Below are 15,800 nucleotides of genomic sequence, written 5' to 3' on the forward strand. Positions count from 1 at the left end.
CCAGTCTGGACCATCGCTTAACTGCCCCCATCCGGGACCATCTCTTGAGGCTTCCTTCCTTTCTTTATCTGCACACTGGGAATGTGCTTGTGTACGTGTGTGTGCGTGTGTGTGTCTGTGCGTGTGATGAGTGGAGTTTTCTACCACCGTGTGGAGGATGGGAGTAAATTCAGCAAATGTGTATTCTGTGCCACAGTTTACGGAGCCCACACCCTTCCCGGTTTTATTTGCTGCAAACCCGGGAGGTCACTTCCCTGTTCCCATTTTCCACTTGAACCACAGGGAGATGGGATTTGGTAAGTTTGCAAACTCCTGGTGGAAAGTGCTTGGCGCCTCGCCGGGCGCATAGTAAGCGCTCAGTGGAAACGGTACTTTCATGGTCGCAGTGAAGAAACTGCGCGCGTCCGCGTCCTGTCCTCCTCCGGCCAAGATCTCTGGTCGCCTGCTCCGGCCCCCCCACCCCGCCCGCCGGGATCGGCGCCTGCGGCTCTCTCCGGGAGGGACGGGCGGGGCCGGGGCGGGGCCGGGGCGGGGCCTCGGCTCCACGGCCCTATCAGCGCCGCTGGCCGCCGGGGGGGCGTGGCGCGAGGAGCCTACAAGAGGCGGCGCGCGGGGTCTCCGCGTCCACTACATCCCTCCGCTGCCCCCGGTGCGCGGCCTCTGCGACCAGCCCGCCGCGCCCACCGTGCCCGCCGTGTCCGCGCTGCTGCCGCTGCACGACACGGGAGACGCCGGTGATTGGGGAGCCCTGCGGAGGTAAGTGTGACTTCGCTTCCTCTCCTCTCCAAGCTGCGATCCGCTCCCGCCATCTCCGAGGAGGTGAAGGGGGCCCAGGGCAGACGCCGTCTCTTGGGGCTCACTCTGCGCAGGCACTGTGCTGCCTGCGGCTCGGAACCGGGCTCGGCCGGCCGAGTGGCCTTTCGCAGGTGGAGAAACTGAGGCTCAGCGAGGACAAGACGTTTGCCCCAGACCTCGCAGCCAGGAGGCGAGGGAGTCGGAGTCGGGACTCAAAGCCGGTCTGACGGTCTGACCGCATATTCGTGCTCCGGGACCCCCCCGGGTATTTAGTCTTGCCTCCCTTACGCAGTTCGCCAGCATCTGTTGCGTTCCTGTGTGCAGTGTGGGCGTCAGTAAACGCAAAGCTGATGGCGTGGATGCTGCAGGGGGTTGAATGTGTCGACCCACACGTGGATGGCCACGGTCATCCACCCGCCTGTGCGTTCTGCCCCGGTTTACAGGGCCACGCCCCTTTACGGTTTTATTTGCAACAAACCTGCCAGGTAGCCTTTCTCTTCCCGTATTTCAGATGAGGACACCGAGGGTCACAGGGGAAGTGGGTTTGTCCAGCTCCAGCCAGGGCTGGATGGAGCCCAGCTCTCCCTGCCTCCAAAGCTCCAGATGGAGGTGTCCAGGCGCGGGGCGCGTCAGAGTGCCTGCGGGTTTGGGAACACATGCGGGTGTCTCTTGGCCAGAGTGGGCATCTGCATACACTCCTGCTGGGGGAAGAGGCTCCTGACCTGAGCGCTGAGGGCTCGGCTCTGCGGTCCTGGGGAGACCCCCAGAGGGACAGTCAGAGCCTCCCTTGCCCAGGGCTCGGCTGGTGGACAAGCCAGAAAAGGCTTAGCTGGTGCCCACCCACTGAAGTCTAACTTGAGCTGGACGTCTTTTGGGCAAAAGGTGAGTTACTGCTCCGGACGAGAGAAGCGCCTGGGAGCCTGTGCAAATGCCCAGCTTGTCCTGCAAAGTGGGTTTGTGGACTTCCACCTTGAGCACTTGGGTGCCGTGTTCTGGCAGAATGACGTGACCCTGCCTTACCCCAGTGGGGTCTTCTAGGGTCACAATTGGCCAGGTTGAGAGCCGAGGGTCCAGCAGCACGCGGTGAGGGACACGCCTTCTCCAGATAGACCGAGAGGCCTCCTAAGACTCTTGGTATTTTGTGCACCTGATTTTCTGTTTCTGCCTCTGATCTGGCTGCTTCCACACGGGTGTGGCAGGTGGCAGGCCATGCCACCTCCCTGCATTTTCACCCCTGGCACACACCTGGGCAGGAGGCCTCTTGGTCCCCATTTCACAGATGAGTAAACCAAGGCTCGGAGAGGTAAAGGTTGTGCATCAGGACCCTTGGCTGGCTGGCTGGCTGGTTGGTTGGTTGCAGACGCTGTGCTCTTAACTGCTGGGTCCTGCCTCCTTGAAGACAGTTCTCTGCCCAGCCTCTAACTCTCCCTCTGGACCTGACCCAAGATGTCGTATTGTCCGAGAGGGTTCCAGGTGAAAACTGTCGGCAGAGTTAAGCCCAAGCCCCAAGTTCCCAGCGACACGCGCCCTGGGAGGAGAAAGAAGTCGATTTTGATTTTTTATTTTTTTTAACGGAGTCTCTCAAGATGTAGAAGTGGAACAGCAATGATGACATTTATAAGAATACCAGCAGCTGGTACCGAAACTTAGAATGAGCCAGATGTGCCCGGGGTTTTACATGGATGATCTCACTGCCTTCTTTATGAGGTGGGCACTGTCTTCCTTTTTACAAGAAGGAGACTGAGTCTCGGATGATTAAGGCATGTATACGACATGACGCAGCCAGGGCAGGGGACAGCTGGCCCCCCTCCTCCCCTCCCCCCCCCCCCCCCCCCGGCTGGGCCCCCCTCCAGATCCTGGAGGAAGGTGTTCATCCAGTGGCTAGCCTGCTTGCTGCGGCTGGTCAGGGCCTCTCATGCCGTGTGGGGTCGGGATCCCTGCCCGGGTTAAGGGTGGGCCTGGAGAGGGGCCGTCCTGACCCAGGGCTCGGGCTCCACTCTGCTGACGGGTACCGGTGTCGACGTGCGGAGAGCCCTGCTCTGAGACCCAGATCCGTGCTGGCTCCCAGAGCCCCCTCTCTGGACTTGGTAGCAGAGGGCCTGGAGCCTTGGCTCAAGTCCCACACTCCGCCCCTCCCTCAAAGACCCCTCGTTGGGTCTCTGGCCTTTTGTAGGCTGCGTTTGAAAACCGTCTCCCGGAGGCAGGACCCTCAAATGCTGACCTCTTCGGCCTGTGGGAGCTGGAACATTTCTTTTCTCTGTCACCAGTGTAATTTGCTACGTATGGGAGGTGCCTCTGCGTCTGCTTGCTCCAGACCTAGGAAGCTTTTTATTTTTTATTTTTTGTCAACTCACTGGTCTTTGATCAGTCCCAGATGTGCAAGCCCAGCATCACTCAACGGGGCTGATGGCTTGTCAAGCAAGGAAAATACAACACAGGCCCCATTTCATTTTACCTTCCGTTAACGGCGTTGAGTAGATGGTCAGACCTTCAGGGGACGGGGATTCCAAGCCTCTCATAAAGTCCTAAATGAAGCACGCTCTGTTCTGGAACAGGCAGGGTAGGACAGATCTGGGTGGTTGTTGGTAGGACTAGCCGTAACCTTTTTGTTTTTCTTTCTTTTTTTGAGAGGCAGAGAGACAGAGCACAAGCAGGGGAGGGGCAGAGAGAGAGAGGGAGACACAGAATCCAAAGCAGGCTCGCGGCTCTGAGCTGTCAGCAAAAAGCCCGACGCGGGGCTCGAACCCATGAGCTATGAGATCATGACCTGAGCTGAAGTCGGACGCTTAACCGACCGAGCCACCTAAGCACCCCTAAAATTTTTTAAAAACGTTTATTTATTTTTGAGAGAGAGAGAGAGAGACAGAGCGTGAGTGGGGGAGGGGCAGAGAGAGAGAGGGAGACACAGAATCGGAAGCGGGCTCCAGGCTCCGAGCCGTCAGCACAGAGCCCGACGCGGGGCTTGAACTCGGGAATGGCGAGATCATGACCTGAGCTGAAGTCGGATGCTTAACCGACTGAGCCACCCAGGCGCCCCCCCCCCCCCCATTTTAACCGTTTTAAAGTATACAGTCTAGCACGTTCAGCACATTCACGACCTTCTGCAGCCCCCACCTCTGTCCACTCCCAGAACGTTGTCATCAGCCCTGAAGGCGACCCCATAGCCACCATTAGCAGCTTCTCTCCATTTTCTGCTCCCGTGCCCCTGGCAGCCACCAATGTACTTTGTGTCTACGGATCTGCTTATTCTGGACATCTCCTGTAAACAGAACGATTTAACGTGTGGCGTTTCGTGACTGGCTTCATGCACTTAGCGTGATGCTTTCAAAGCTCGTCCATCTCACGGTGTGTGTCAGGCTCCATTCCTCTTAGTGGCTGAGTAATATTCCACTGCGTGGATGGACCACGTTTCATTTACCCATTCTCCCTTCTTGGCTTCCTTCTTGAAGAAGCGTCGACATAGGTCGTGTCGTTCCAGAATAGATCAGCGCCCTCCACGGTGGACACAGGGGAATCTGGCGTCTGGGTGTTTGGGGGGGACGTGTTGACATTCCACCCGGGGTCACAGCAGCAACTGGCAGAGAATCCTGTCTGAGACTTTGTGCCCCAGCCTGTGCAACTGTGGGTGTTTGTGGGCAGGCACCCCTTGTCAAGGCTGCAAGGACAGACGGTTTCTTGTGGTTCAGCCCCAAGGAGATTTCTCTTCTCGGATTGTCTCGGGTGCTGTGTCAGCTTAGACAAAACCACGGGATCCGGGGGAAAAAGAAATTCCTAATGCACATCATGCAACCTCTGGACCATCACTTAAAAAATATTATAAATGATGAAATCCCACATTTTCAATCCAGATTTCTGGACCGCGTCCCGTTGTGAGTGCAGAGAGGCGGTATCCCAGAAGGAAAAAAGAACAGAGCTTTCCAGTTCCTTTTTTTTTTTTTTTTTAAATGTTTATTTATTTTTGAGAGAGACAGAGACAGAATGCGAGTGGGTTAGGGGCAGAGAGAGAGGGAGACACAGAATCGGAAGCAGGCTCCAGGCTCTGAGCTGTGAGCACAGAGCCCGATGCCGGGCTGGAACTCACGAGCTGTGAGATCGTGACCTGAGCCCAAGTCGGACGCTCTACCGACTGAGCCCCCCAGGCGCCCCTAGACCTTTCCATTCTGTTTGTAGTCAGGTGGTCCTAGAAGCATTGAGCCTGCTCTGAAGTTCTCCTGGACTGGAAAGAGCCTTCTCTGATCTCTCTGGGATTGGGACCTTGCTGGCATCTGCTGGGACTGACTTGATCAGAGAGATCCTTCTGGAACAGACACAGGGAAAAGTGATAGCACCCCCGGCAGAGGGACCGTGTGTCTGTGGAAAGGCCTGGGGATGGGGAAGGCCAGGCACCTAGGGAAAATGGTGAGAGGTCTGGTGTGGCTTGAGAATCTAAGCATCAGGCCGGGTGGCCCGGTGTCTCCCTGCAGGCGGCCTGAGCTGTACTGAGTTTGGACTTCCTGCCACAGGCTGCAGGGCGTGCAGTTCGGAGCAGATCACTGTGAAATGGACAGTGTTCCCCAAAGTGGGGGGTGCCGTCCCTTCTGGTCCTCGAGGTGACTCAGCCTGTGCACAGACCCAGCAGCCAAGGCCGCCCATCCAGGAGCTGTCCTTTGCAGTCAGGGCGAATGTGGGTGATGCTGTCTGCCCCTAACGTCTGCCCAGCACCCTGCTCCCCTTTACGGCAAAGACAGAGCACCCCGGGCATCAACGCTTGGGGCTGGCGTTCATGCCCAGCTGGGAGGACCTTATTTTGTTCTGATTACGTTTTACTCCTCCCCTCCAGTCAAGGCAGAATTGATCGTGTTCTTTGGAGATGGTGGCGATCGAAAATTCCCTTTTACTGGTACATTTCTGCGAACCCTCCATGCGGGCCATCTCGAGGAAAAATACAAGATACGGCCCAGCGCGGGTAGCCGGTGGGAAGGTGGGCAGAGCTGGGGAACGGGGTTTGCCGAGGATTGGAGTTTGGGGAATGCTGAATTCGTTTAGGGTGGGGCACGGGATTGGAGACCGTTACAGTCTGGGGCAGCGGCTGTCAAAGTGGGGTCCCCCTCCAAGGCGGGGGAGCAGCCGTCCCTGGGAACTTGTTAGAAATGCAGATTCTCAGGCCCCACCCCGGGCTTCCTGCGTCAGCGGCTGGGGGGCGTGGGGCCAGCAATCTGTGTCTTAACGGTGCTCTCTGGTGCAGGCCTGAACGCGGGACCTCCCGCCCTAGAAAGCGGGTGAAGCCTGGCTCTGGGGCGCCAGCACAGAGGCCGGGTGGGGATGGCCGGCTAGTGGGGGTGGGTGGGGTGGAGCTGCGTGGAAGCTTCTGTTTCGGGGCCCGGTGCGACCGGAGGGAGCTCACAGGGCCAGACGGGAGGAAGAGCCCTTGGGGGCCAGTGCGGCCACCTCCCTGCAGGGTCCAGAGGCCCCCTTGGCAAGTTCTCGGCAGACTCCTAGCTTTTCTTCCGGAAGAAGGCTCGGCTTGGTGGCACTCATTGCTCTGGGGCCGGAGCTTCTGGCACCTTCCTTCAGGGCACATGTGGGGCCCTGTGTGCCCCGGAGCTTTCGAAGCACGGCTGGGTGTGAGCCCCACACGCCCCCTCTGAAACAATGAGCCGTTCCCTGGACGGCACTGAAAACGTGTCTGCATGTGTGTGTATCAGCCGCTGCCCTTCCCGCCCCCAGACCGGCTCCGACACAGCCCGTCTGTTCTCCTGGGGGGAAGCGCCTGGCCGCTGAAAACCCTGTTTATTCCCGGGAACCTTCAAGGCTCGGGCGTCACTGGCACCGAAGGTATTTTCAGCTTTGGCGTCGCTGGACAAAGTGCCCTCTCAGACTTGGGATGAACTGCGCCCTGTCTGTGAGAGTCTGTGTCTGGTCCAAGTGGGAGGCCCCGGCCGGCCGCCGGGTTTCATCCGGGCTCCACTCTGAAGGGCTGTCAGAGGCCAGGCCCTGGAGCGGCCCCTGCCCTGCGACCTCCCCCCCACCCCCCCACCCCGCCCTGCCCCGGGGGCAGCTGCCTCTCAGGCTTCCCTTGATCCATTCTTCAAACAGAAGCCAGAGCGATTTCAAACTTAAAAAAAAAAAAAGTTTCCTTAAAGTTTCACATAGCAGAGAGGAATGCACACCCCTTCGTGGGCTGTGCTGGGTGGGGGAGACTTTTCCCAGAGTGCTTGGGCTCGCCGCCCGCCCCAGGGCACAGCCTGACCAGCCCCAGGCCCCTCCCACGACCCCGCCCCCAGGGGCCACCGTTTCCGGACTTCTGATGCCTTAGGTTGGTCTTGCCTGGTTTTGAACTTGACGTGAACAGCACCGCTCCGCGACCCCCGTTTCCCCCCAGCTCCTCGGGCTTTGTGCCTGTCCTCGGTCATGCCGAGACGGTGACCGTCGCTGAGGCTTTGTCCCTGTGGTCCCTGCTGTGTGGCGTTCCCTTGTCTTGAGAGTTCAGCGGGACCTTGTCGTCCACCGCAGCCAGAGTGGCCCCGTCCCCTCCTGTGCCGAACGTTACCATCCCCATTTTCCAAGCTGTGTCCTCACGCCTTTCTTATCTGTCTGTTGTGATGTCTCCTCTGGTTCTCGAGGGCAGACTGCCTTGTGTGCCTCGACTATCCCAAGGACTCTGTGGCCACCTGAGGGCCTGCCCTGGGCCTTTCATCCGCAGGGCAGTGGGGAGATTCCACAGCCTGCTGCTGTAAGATTCTCGTGCCCGGTGTCTTTGAGCTTGGTCCAGAGCCGGGGGCTGTGACTCGCCCTCACAGATGTCACCCGACAGCAGTGAATCGTGTATGTCGGGCAGGAGGCTGGGCAGGTGCCCCGTAGCCTGCAGCAGAAATGATCTGAGATGCCTGAATTCACCCGGGAGGAGAAAGGAAAGACACGGTCAGATACCCCGGAGCCACTATTTTTCTCCTGTTCTTACCCTCTATCCTCTCTCCCTGGGAGAAATTCAGGGCCTCATTGTCCCCCGAGGAATCGAGACTCAGAGGTTGAGGGACCTTTTGGGCAGCACGGGGCTCTGCAGGGTGGAGTCACCATTCGAACCCGGGTCTCACCCCACGTCCACGCTTTTCCACGCTGCCCTCGGACGGTCCTTGCCTGCTTGTCCTTGGGGGCCGGAGGTTCCCTGCCGTTTATCTGAGGCTTTGCTAAATATTCGCGTGTGTACAAGAAGGCAGACGAGGGGCCCCAGGAGTCAAGGACAGGGGATTTTGAGAATATAGCATTTTATTGTCTACTCGCTTTAAAATGGCTCTTGGTTGACATTGAACACAACTGATTTTTAGTTCCTTTTTGCAAAATGAGTCCTCTCTTTGCCCAGGATTTTGTGTGTTCTCGGCATAGTGTTAAAAAGATGGAATGGGGTTTCTTGTAGGATCCTGTTGGCCCCTGGGTTGTGGACAGCCCAGGGCTGGGGGCAGGGCGGCTGCAGGGGACGGCACGGGCCTGCTCCCGCTGTGTCCAGCCCTGATCCTGTGGAGAAGAGTTTAAGAAAAACTGACTGGATCCTGCAGAGGACGAGACCCCCCCCCCCCCCCCGCTTTCCCCCCTCCACGGCCCGGGGTGTCTGGTACTCACCCAGACGCTCTTCCCTGGAGGTTCTGGCCAGTTCTGGGATTTGCCCCAGACACACCGGGGCATCCCTCCTCCCCACTCCCAGCCACCGCTCCATTCCTAGAATTTTGGGTGGTTTGTGGGTATGACTGGGACCTGCCCTTGGCCTTAGTCACATTTTGAGTTCTTTGTGCTTCTGAGAAAGAGCAGAGCCTGGGGGCCCCCGGGCCTGTCGGGTTAGCTGCTGTCCCGTTGGGCCGGTATGTCACTGAGTGAGTCCGGCTGGCACGGGGCCGGAGGCTAGAGGTGCCCTGCCGGGCGGGAGAGCCGCCCCCACGGCCAGGGTGGGCCAGAGACCAGGGCGCCACGGACGTTCTGTGTTGACTGCGAAGCAAGTTGCTCGTGTTGGAGCCTCCGGCCCCTCGCACATCAGACGGGGCCGACGACCGCGGTGATCCCATCGGCCTGGGGAGTACGGGGAGTGGGGGACCCGCCACCCTGCGCCGCCCCGTGCGCGCCCCCCAGCTGTTGGCTGCGGTACTTGGGATAACTGTTGGTGGGACAGTTAAGACCTGCTGGGGTGTGAGGGGGAACGAGGCTCAGCGCCAGCCGGCATCGTGCTGGAACCGGCTCGTGACGTTTTGTTAAATTTCCAGAAAGGTCGTGAGCCAGTTAAACACAGCCATCGTCAAACATCAAATTACGTAAACTTACAGTTAAATGAGTCCTATTGAAACGAGGCTAATCTTTACTGCACATCCCTGTTCCCTCTGCCCGTGAGGTTCTTGGTATCTGTCCCGTCTCTTTGATGGAAAGACCACGTGATGCTGTGCTAGCTTGAGACTTTCCAGAAATCCCATGTTCAGTGACCTCACACGGGCTGCTTGAAATTGGCCACAGTGGGAATGTTTATACCAAGGGAACTGGCAAACACTACTTATCAGGGTGAATTCTAAGAAAATGTTTTTTGATGTTTATTTTTGAGGGGGGGGGAGGGACAGAGCATGAATGGGGGAGGGGCAGAGAGGGAGGGAGACAGAGAATTCGAAGCGGGATCCAGGCTCCGAGCCGTCAGCACAGAGCCCGACGCGGGGCTTGAACCCACAGGCCGCGAGATCATGACCTGAGCCGAAGTCGGACGCTCAACCGACGGAGCCCCCAGGCGCCCCTGATTTTTTTTTTTTTTTTTTTTTTGAATGTTGGTTGTTAGACATTTATCCACACACGCTGGTTCCAGCCCTCAAGAAGCACACGGTCCAGCTGGAGAGGCAAATGGTACGAGCAGGCACAACACGACCACACGGGGTGATGAGGTCTAGGGCTCCCGCCGCTTCTTAACTCAGCGAAGGCTGGGCCCTGGAAGGGGGTGGAGCTTCGTGGCACTCCGGGCAACGTGACTGGGTCGTTGTCAATGGGAATGACCGTGTACCTATGTACAGGCAGTTCCCGGCCAGATAGTCAACATTAATGCCCCAGGCTGGGCTCATTTTAATTTTTAAAAGTTTAAAGTAGGCTCCACACCCAGCCCGGGGCCCGAACTCATGACCCCAGGATCAAGGGTCGCGGGCTCTACCGACTGAGCCAGCCAGGCCCCAGACCTGGCTCGTGATGGCTTGGAACCTGCTTACCCAGAAAGCCGGGAGAAAGTGGCCACGGCTCAAGGCACGTACTGAGTAAAGCGTGTTTCAAACTCGGGGGAGAGTTTTTGACCCCCACAAGCATCACATATGTAATGCAGTTTTCCAAAATCAGGTTTCGCGCATCAAGGCAGAGGCGGGGCTTTGAAATAGTGCAGTGAAGTCACGAAGAGAGAACAGTCTTACTCCATTCCCCATTATTAATCCCATCCTTCTAGAAACTTCCCCAAGCGATGCTCTGTGGCACATTGAGCATCATCGTCGTCATGATGATAGGGAACGGGTACGAGGCGCTCAGGTTCGTTGTCTCGTTCGTTGCTCAGCACACGGCTCGTCCCATGGCCCCAACCAGGCCAGGGGGGTGAAGCCCTGCTCATCAGCGAGCACTCAGGTGAGAGGCCGCCGCCTTCTGGAAGCCTCCTGGCGCGTCAGCACGTCCGCAGACCTGTCCGGCTTGCTCACCGCTGACTCGCCAGTGTCAGACAAGCCCCGTCGTTCCCCTCTGCCCCGTGGACGTGGCCTCTGGGGCCCCGAGAAGCTACATGCCCGGGCTGCGGGGGACGACCGAGAAGCCAGCGCCACGCGGAGTCCTTATACGGCTCTTCTGATCTCGTCGGGAGGAGGAGACCCACACATTCACTCCACAAATATTTATGGAGCTCCGACCTGTCTGATGTCGGCGGCTCAGCGGCGAATGAGCCCGACGGGTCCCGGGGTGTGTGATTCAGCAGTGACCCCTCAGCTGAGTCTTTACCGAAAGGGCAGACGTGAATGTGCCTGGCCTGGGCCAGGCGGGGCGGGGGGGGGGGGGGCAGGTCGGGGCCTTGGGATGAGTTGTGGGAACAGCATGTGCAGGAGGGAAGAGCTTGGCGCCTCTCGCGGCTGACTGCTGACAAGCCCAGCGCGGAGATTCATCTTCCTGGCAGGCTTTCCCAAACACGGCGGAGGCAGCGCCCGAGGGTGACGCACGGAATCCGGAGCAAGCCCTCTTTCTCTCACTGGCTCCCGAGAGGCGGGTTTGGGGGGGGCGGCCTTGCCCGGGAGGTGACCGTGAGGGCACCCCGTTGCTGGGTCGGGAACACAAGGGTCTGCTGATCCCCGACAGGTGCACAGAGCCCTGGCGGGGTGGCGTGTGGGTTTCAGGGCCCCTACCGCGGCCGCAGCCGTGTGTTGGGCCTGGGCCAGGCGGGGCGGGCCGCTTCTGACTTCAGCTCTGGTCACGATCTCGCGGTTCGCGAGTTCGAGCCCCAAGTGGGGCTCTGGGCTGACGGCTCTGAGCCTGGAGCCCGCTTCGGATTCTGTGTCTCCCTCTCTCTCTCTGCTCCTCCCCCACTCGCCCTCTGTCTCTCTCAAAAATAAATAAAAACATTAAGGGAAAAAAAAGGAAGTTCCCCCAAGCTTTCAGAAAGCTGGTTGTCACGGCTTGGCTCCCTCCCTAACTGGCTGCCTCACAGACACCCGGCAGGGTCTCCCGGACTCGGTTTTGCTTGCTGTAAAGGGGGGTGGGAAACCGCCACCTCCCTGACGGACTCCAGATGCATTTAAGAGCTCCGGGCAGTGTTGTGGGAATTTGATCCCTGCGACTTCCCTCTGCCAGGCTGGGGTCTTGCCGTCCGTCTCCCTCCCCACCTCCCCGCTGGCCTGACATCCGGTATGTTCTCGTGAGACCTCGGTGCCACTCTTACTTGTACCCTCACGGGCTTGGTTCTGTGACTGCGGCAAGGGAGAGCCGTAGCTTCCGGAGGGTGCTTCTGCTGGGCTGGGCAGCCGTCCCCAACGCGTGGCTCAAGCCGTGGGAACAGGCCAGGGATGACAGAATGGAGCAGAACTTTTCTAGAAACAAGGTTTGCCCTTAGCAACCCCAGGAGAATCAGGGGTCCGGATCAGAGAGCATCTGTCCGTGCCAGGGGGTCGGAGGTCAGCTTGGCACGGGGCCATCAAGGGCACATTGGCAGATGGGGCTTGGCTGGCCACCAGAGCTGGTGATGGAGGTGCATTTTGGTGAAGGGTCACCGTGATGTAAAGGTTTTAGTCCCCTGGGGGGTGACACATGGGCGCCTTCTCATGGCCAGGAACCACCGTCAGACCCAGAGGCCAGTGGAAAGAGGGTTGTGAGTTGAGGCTGGGCTGTCACGGGGCCTGTCCCTGGCAGGGTGGGGCCGGAAACTCCTCCAGGAAGCCCACCCTCGGGGGGAGGCAGGGCAGGGCAAGGGAAGGGCTGTGTCCCAAGCCCACGGTGTCTGCTCCCCTGTTGTATGACTTTGGGTACTTCCTGAAACCGCAGAGGCCTCAGTCTCCTCCCCTGTGAAATGGGCGCAGTAGAGCCCAAACCCCTGGCTCATCGGGTGGGTAAGACGAGTCGTCGAGGGGTAGGTCTCATCAGCGTCAGCCTCCTGGGTCGGTCGGGGAGCGCGCCTGTCACCGGGAAGCCGCAAGCAGCCTTGGACAGCGCATGTGTCTCGTTTGAAAAACCGGTTTAATTTTTTGATTGTGGGTGGGAGAGGGGCAGAAGCGTCGCGGCCCTCCCGTTGTGATTTGAGCTGTTGGGGCCGCGGAGGCCGGAGGCCGCGCACGGGCCCCGGGAAGTGGGGCTCGGCCTCCTGATTTACCGTGCCCCCCTTGCCTCCTTCCGTGCAGCGGCCGGCGGGAAATCAGGAACGGAATCCCCTTCATCCATTTATTGCCTGGTGCACACGTGCGAGGTTGCCACAGCGGCCGTGACCAGGCCTCACCGGCCAGCGGCTCCGACAACAGTTCTCGCGTTCTGGAGGCTCGGGGTCCGAGGCCCCGGTGTGGGCCGGGCGGGTTTCTCCCGAGGCCTCTCTCCGTGGCTGTCTGCTTCCTCATTCCTTCTCTTACGATGACAGCAGTCAGATTGGGTCAGGGTCCGCCTAGTGACCTCGTCTTAACTTCACGACCTCTTTAAAGCCCTGCCTCCAAGCACAGCCACACTCTGAGGTGCTGGGGGCCTCAGCCTGTGGGTCTGGGGACAGCGCCACAGCCCTGCTGTCCCTGTGGTTCCCCTGCAGCACAGGCTTTGCTGGAGCATCAGGACCCGGGCCTTGCCCCTCCCCAGTGGGGACCCCCAGGCCCCCCAGGCCCCCCGAGCTCCGGCAAGGCCCAAACACCTTCAGAACCAACAGTGCCCTGGGCATGCTGCCCACGAGGTGCTGTGAGTGGCCCAACCTGGGGCAAGTCTGCGTCTCCCGGGCACGGATTCTCATGGGGGCCAGGCAGAGAAGGACCAGCCTATGAGCTCTGGGCACAGGAGGCCCCATTCTTTTTTTTTTTTTTCTTTTTCTTTAACGTGTATTTATTTTTGAGAGATAGAGTGTCAGCAGGGGAGGGGCAGAGAGAGAGGGAGACACCGAATGCGAAGCGGGCTCCGGGCTGCGAGCTGTCAGCGCAGAGCCTGATGCAGGGGTTGAGGTCATGAACCGTGAGATCCTGACCTGAGCCAAAGTCGGACGCTCCACCGACTGAGCCACCCAGGCGCCCCGCTACAACTTACTTATCTAACCCAACGTCATATTTGGGATTTGTTTATGCTGACGCTCACACGGCCCTGGGTCGTTCCTTTTGCCCTGCTGTGTGATCCTGGGGCCCAGTGCCCCACGGTGTGTTTACCTGTCCCCGTGCGGGAGTCATTTGAGTGGGGCCCCCGGGTGATTTGACCCTACCCGGGGCTTCGGGCGAGTCACGGTTGATTCATACGAGAGATTCACGCCTCGCGCCTGCGGGGGCGCCCTGGCCCTCGAGCTGCTGGGGCGCACAGACCCTGTGCGGTCGTGATGCTCGGTGGGCCCTCTGTGACGTCAGTCTCTGCTCTCACTCCGTCTTCGATGGCAGTTCAGGGTCAGCATCTTGGCATCTCTGTCAGCCGGCCTTCTGCAGCTGGGAAATGTTCATATATGGTGACGCCACTAACCCGGGAGAGAGGTCGGGACCCCGGGGGTCTACGTTACTGGACTGACGTGCCATCCGGTCTCCGGGGCTCTGCCCCAGAGGGAACTCCCCGGGAGGGAAAGATCCAGAGAGAGCCGGGCCTCCCTGCCGGATGGCGGCTATTTCTGTCTGCAGCAAGGCTCGGTCAGGACCCTGGAGAGTTTCCAGGGTCAGAGTGGGAACTGCCCCGTTCCCATGGCTCCTGGGTTCCAGGCTGTGCCTCCCGTCCCTCCCTGCCCCCTGCGTCGTGCCCCTGGCAGACCCAGCCAACCCGATGGGTGAGAACTGGTTACTGCTCATGTCGGGGGAGACCAGAGGAGGTTTGAGGCAAGGGCGGAGCCTCTCGGGGCCCGGGGCGGGTCGGCGTCCCTCATGCTGTCCGCCCCGCCGGGGGCGACTGTGGGTTTCCTCGCCTCTGTCCCCAGCCCGAGTGGGAGCTCCCTGAGGCGACGCACAGGGTCCTCTCCATCTTTGCGTCCCGGGGTCTGGCGCAGAGATAGATGCCCAGTAAAGGTCCCGGTCACTGACCGACTCTGCCCGGTGAGCGAACACACACCCTCCAGCCCTGCCTTGTCCTCTCGGACCCGACGACAAGCCAGGACGAGGATCACGGTCTGTGGGGGGGCGGGGATCCTTGGCTACTGAGCCTCCGCGAGCCTCGGTTTTCACGTCTGCAGGGTGGGGCGAGCGATGGCCGTCCCGCTCTCTGCCCCGTTCGAGCCCGCGCTGTCGCCGGTCTCATACTGACTGATGTCCCTGTCGCCCTCCGCTTCCCTTCAGAGCTCTCGCGCCCCAGCACCGCCTCGGGAGCCCAGCCCGCCTCGTCGCCCCGGTGCCCGCGGCCTGCCTGGCGCCATGAGCTGCGTCCTGAACGGCGTCGTGCCCTTGGGGCTGCTGCTGCTGGTCTGCGGGGCCCAGGGCTTCCTCCTGCCCAACGTCACCCACTTGAAGGAGCTGCTCGGTAAATACCAGCAGGACAAGCCCCACTCCCGGGTCCGGAGGGCCATTCCCAGGTCGGACAAGGAGGAGATCCTCATGCTTCACAACAAGCTGCGGGGCCAGGTGCACCCCCCGGCCTCCAACATGGAGTACATGGTAAGCGCCGCACTCCCGCGGGGGGGCCTGGGCTGCACCTGCTCTTGTCCCGAGGGCGGGGGCGGGGACAGGCTCGGGGTCTCCTGGCGAGAGAGCTCCCCCCCCACCCCCCGCCTCCATCCTTCGCACCCAGACAGCGCTCGTGAGTTCCCCGTGAAGCAGCCCGGCCTGGGTCCCGCCCGTGGCTCCCCGCTGGCCCGTCCTCGAGGCCGTCTAAGGGCTGGGCTTTGGTGAGCCCAGTCCCAGCTCCACTGCCTCCTTGCGTGTGGCCGTGATGTGTCCCCAGCCAGTGGGAGCCTCGGCCTCCACTTCGAGAGTCCCTCCTCTCACGGCTCTGGGACGGCGTGATGACGTCACGTAAAGTGCGGGCCACAGGTGCTCACCCCGGGGCCCTGGTCACTGGTGTCACGCCGCAGCTTGGTCCCCGGCCGGTCTCGGGCCACCCTGCTCTGTCAGAGCAGCAGCGGGGGGCCGAGTCCGTGAGGGATGGGGTGTCTGTTGGTGAGGGGCTGGCAGACGGGGGACAGTGGAGGGTCCCCCGTGACCCTGGGGAAATCCGACACGGAGGAGTAGAAGGTTAGCCGGCTCTCCCGAGTCCGTGCCTCCAGCCCTGCCTCCCCGCCCGCCTCTCCATTCCTGCCCGCACCGCTTCCGGTCGCCCCAGCCCCATCAAGTAGCTGCTGCTGTCCTCCCATTTCACAGAGTAGGAAACTGAGGCCCCAGGTCAGAGCTGGTCGTGGCAGAACCGACTGCGGG

General features: G+C 60.3%; 1 protein-coding gene across 1 annotated transcript in view; it reads left to right on the plus strand.

Moving 5' to 3' along the window:
* The first annotated feature begins 622 nt into the window (after positions 1–622).
* The window catches only part of CRISPLD2 (cysteine rich secretory protein LCCL domain containing 2), a 58,284-nt gene continuing 43,106 nt past the window's right edge, over positions 623–15,800 (plus strand). Inside the window, exons 1-2 of the mRNA XM_053906715.1 lie at positions 623–756; positions 14,730–15,044. Of these exons, the coding sequence (XP_053762690.1) occupies positions 14,805–15,044 (240 nt within the window). The 5' untranslated portion in view covers positions 623–756; positions 14,730–14,804. The remainder of the gene's footprint in view (positions 757–14,729; positions 15,045–15,800) is intronic.

This window comes from Panthera pardus, unplaced genomic scaffold, assembly GCF_024362965.1.
Source record: "Panthera pardus isolate Hobbes unplaced genomic scaffold, ASM2436296v1 HiC_scaffold_19, whole genome shotgun sequence".
In the NCBI taxonomy this organism is placed as follows: Eukaryota; Metazoa; Chordata; class Mammalia; order Carnivora; family Felidae; genus Panthera; species Panthera pardus.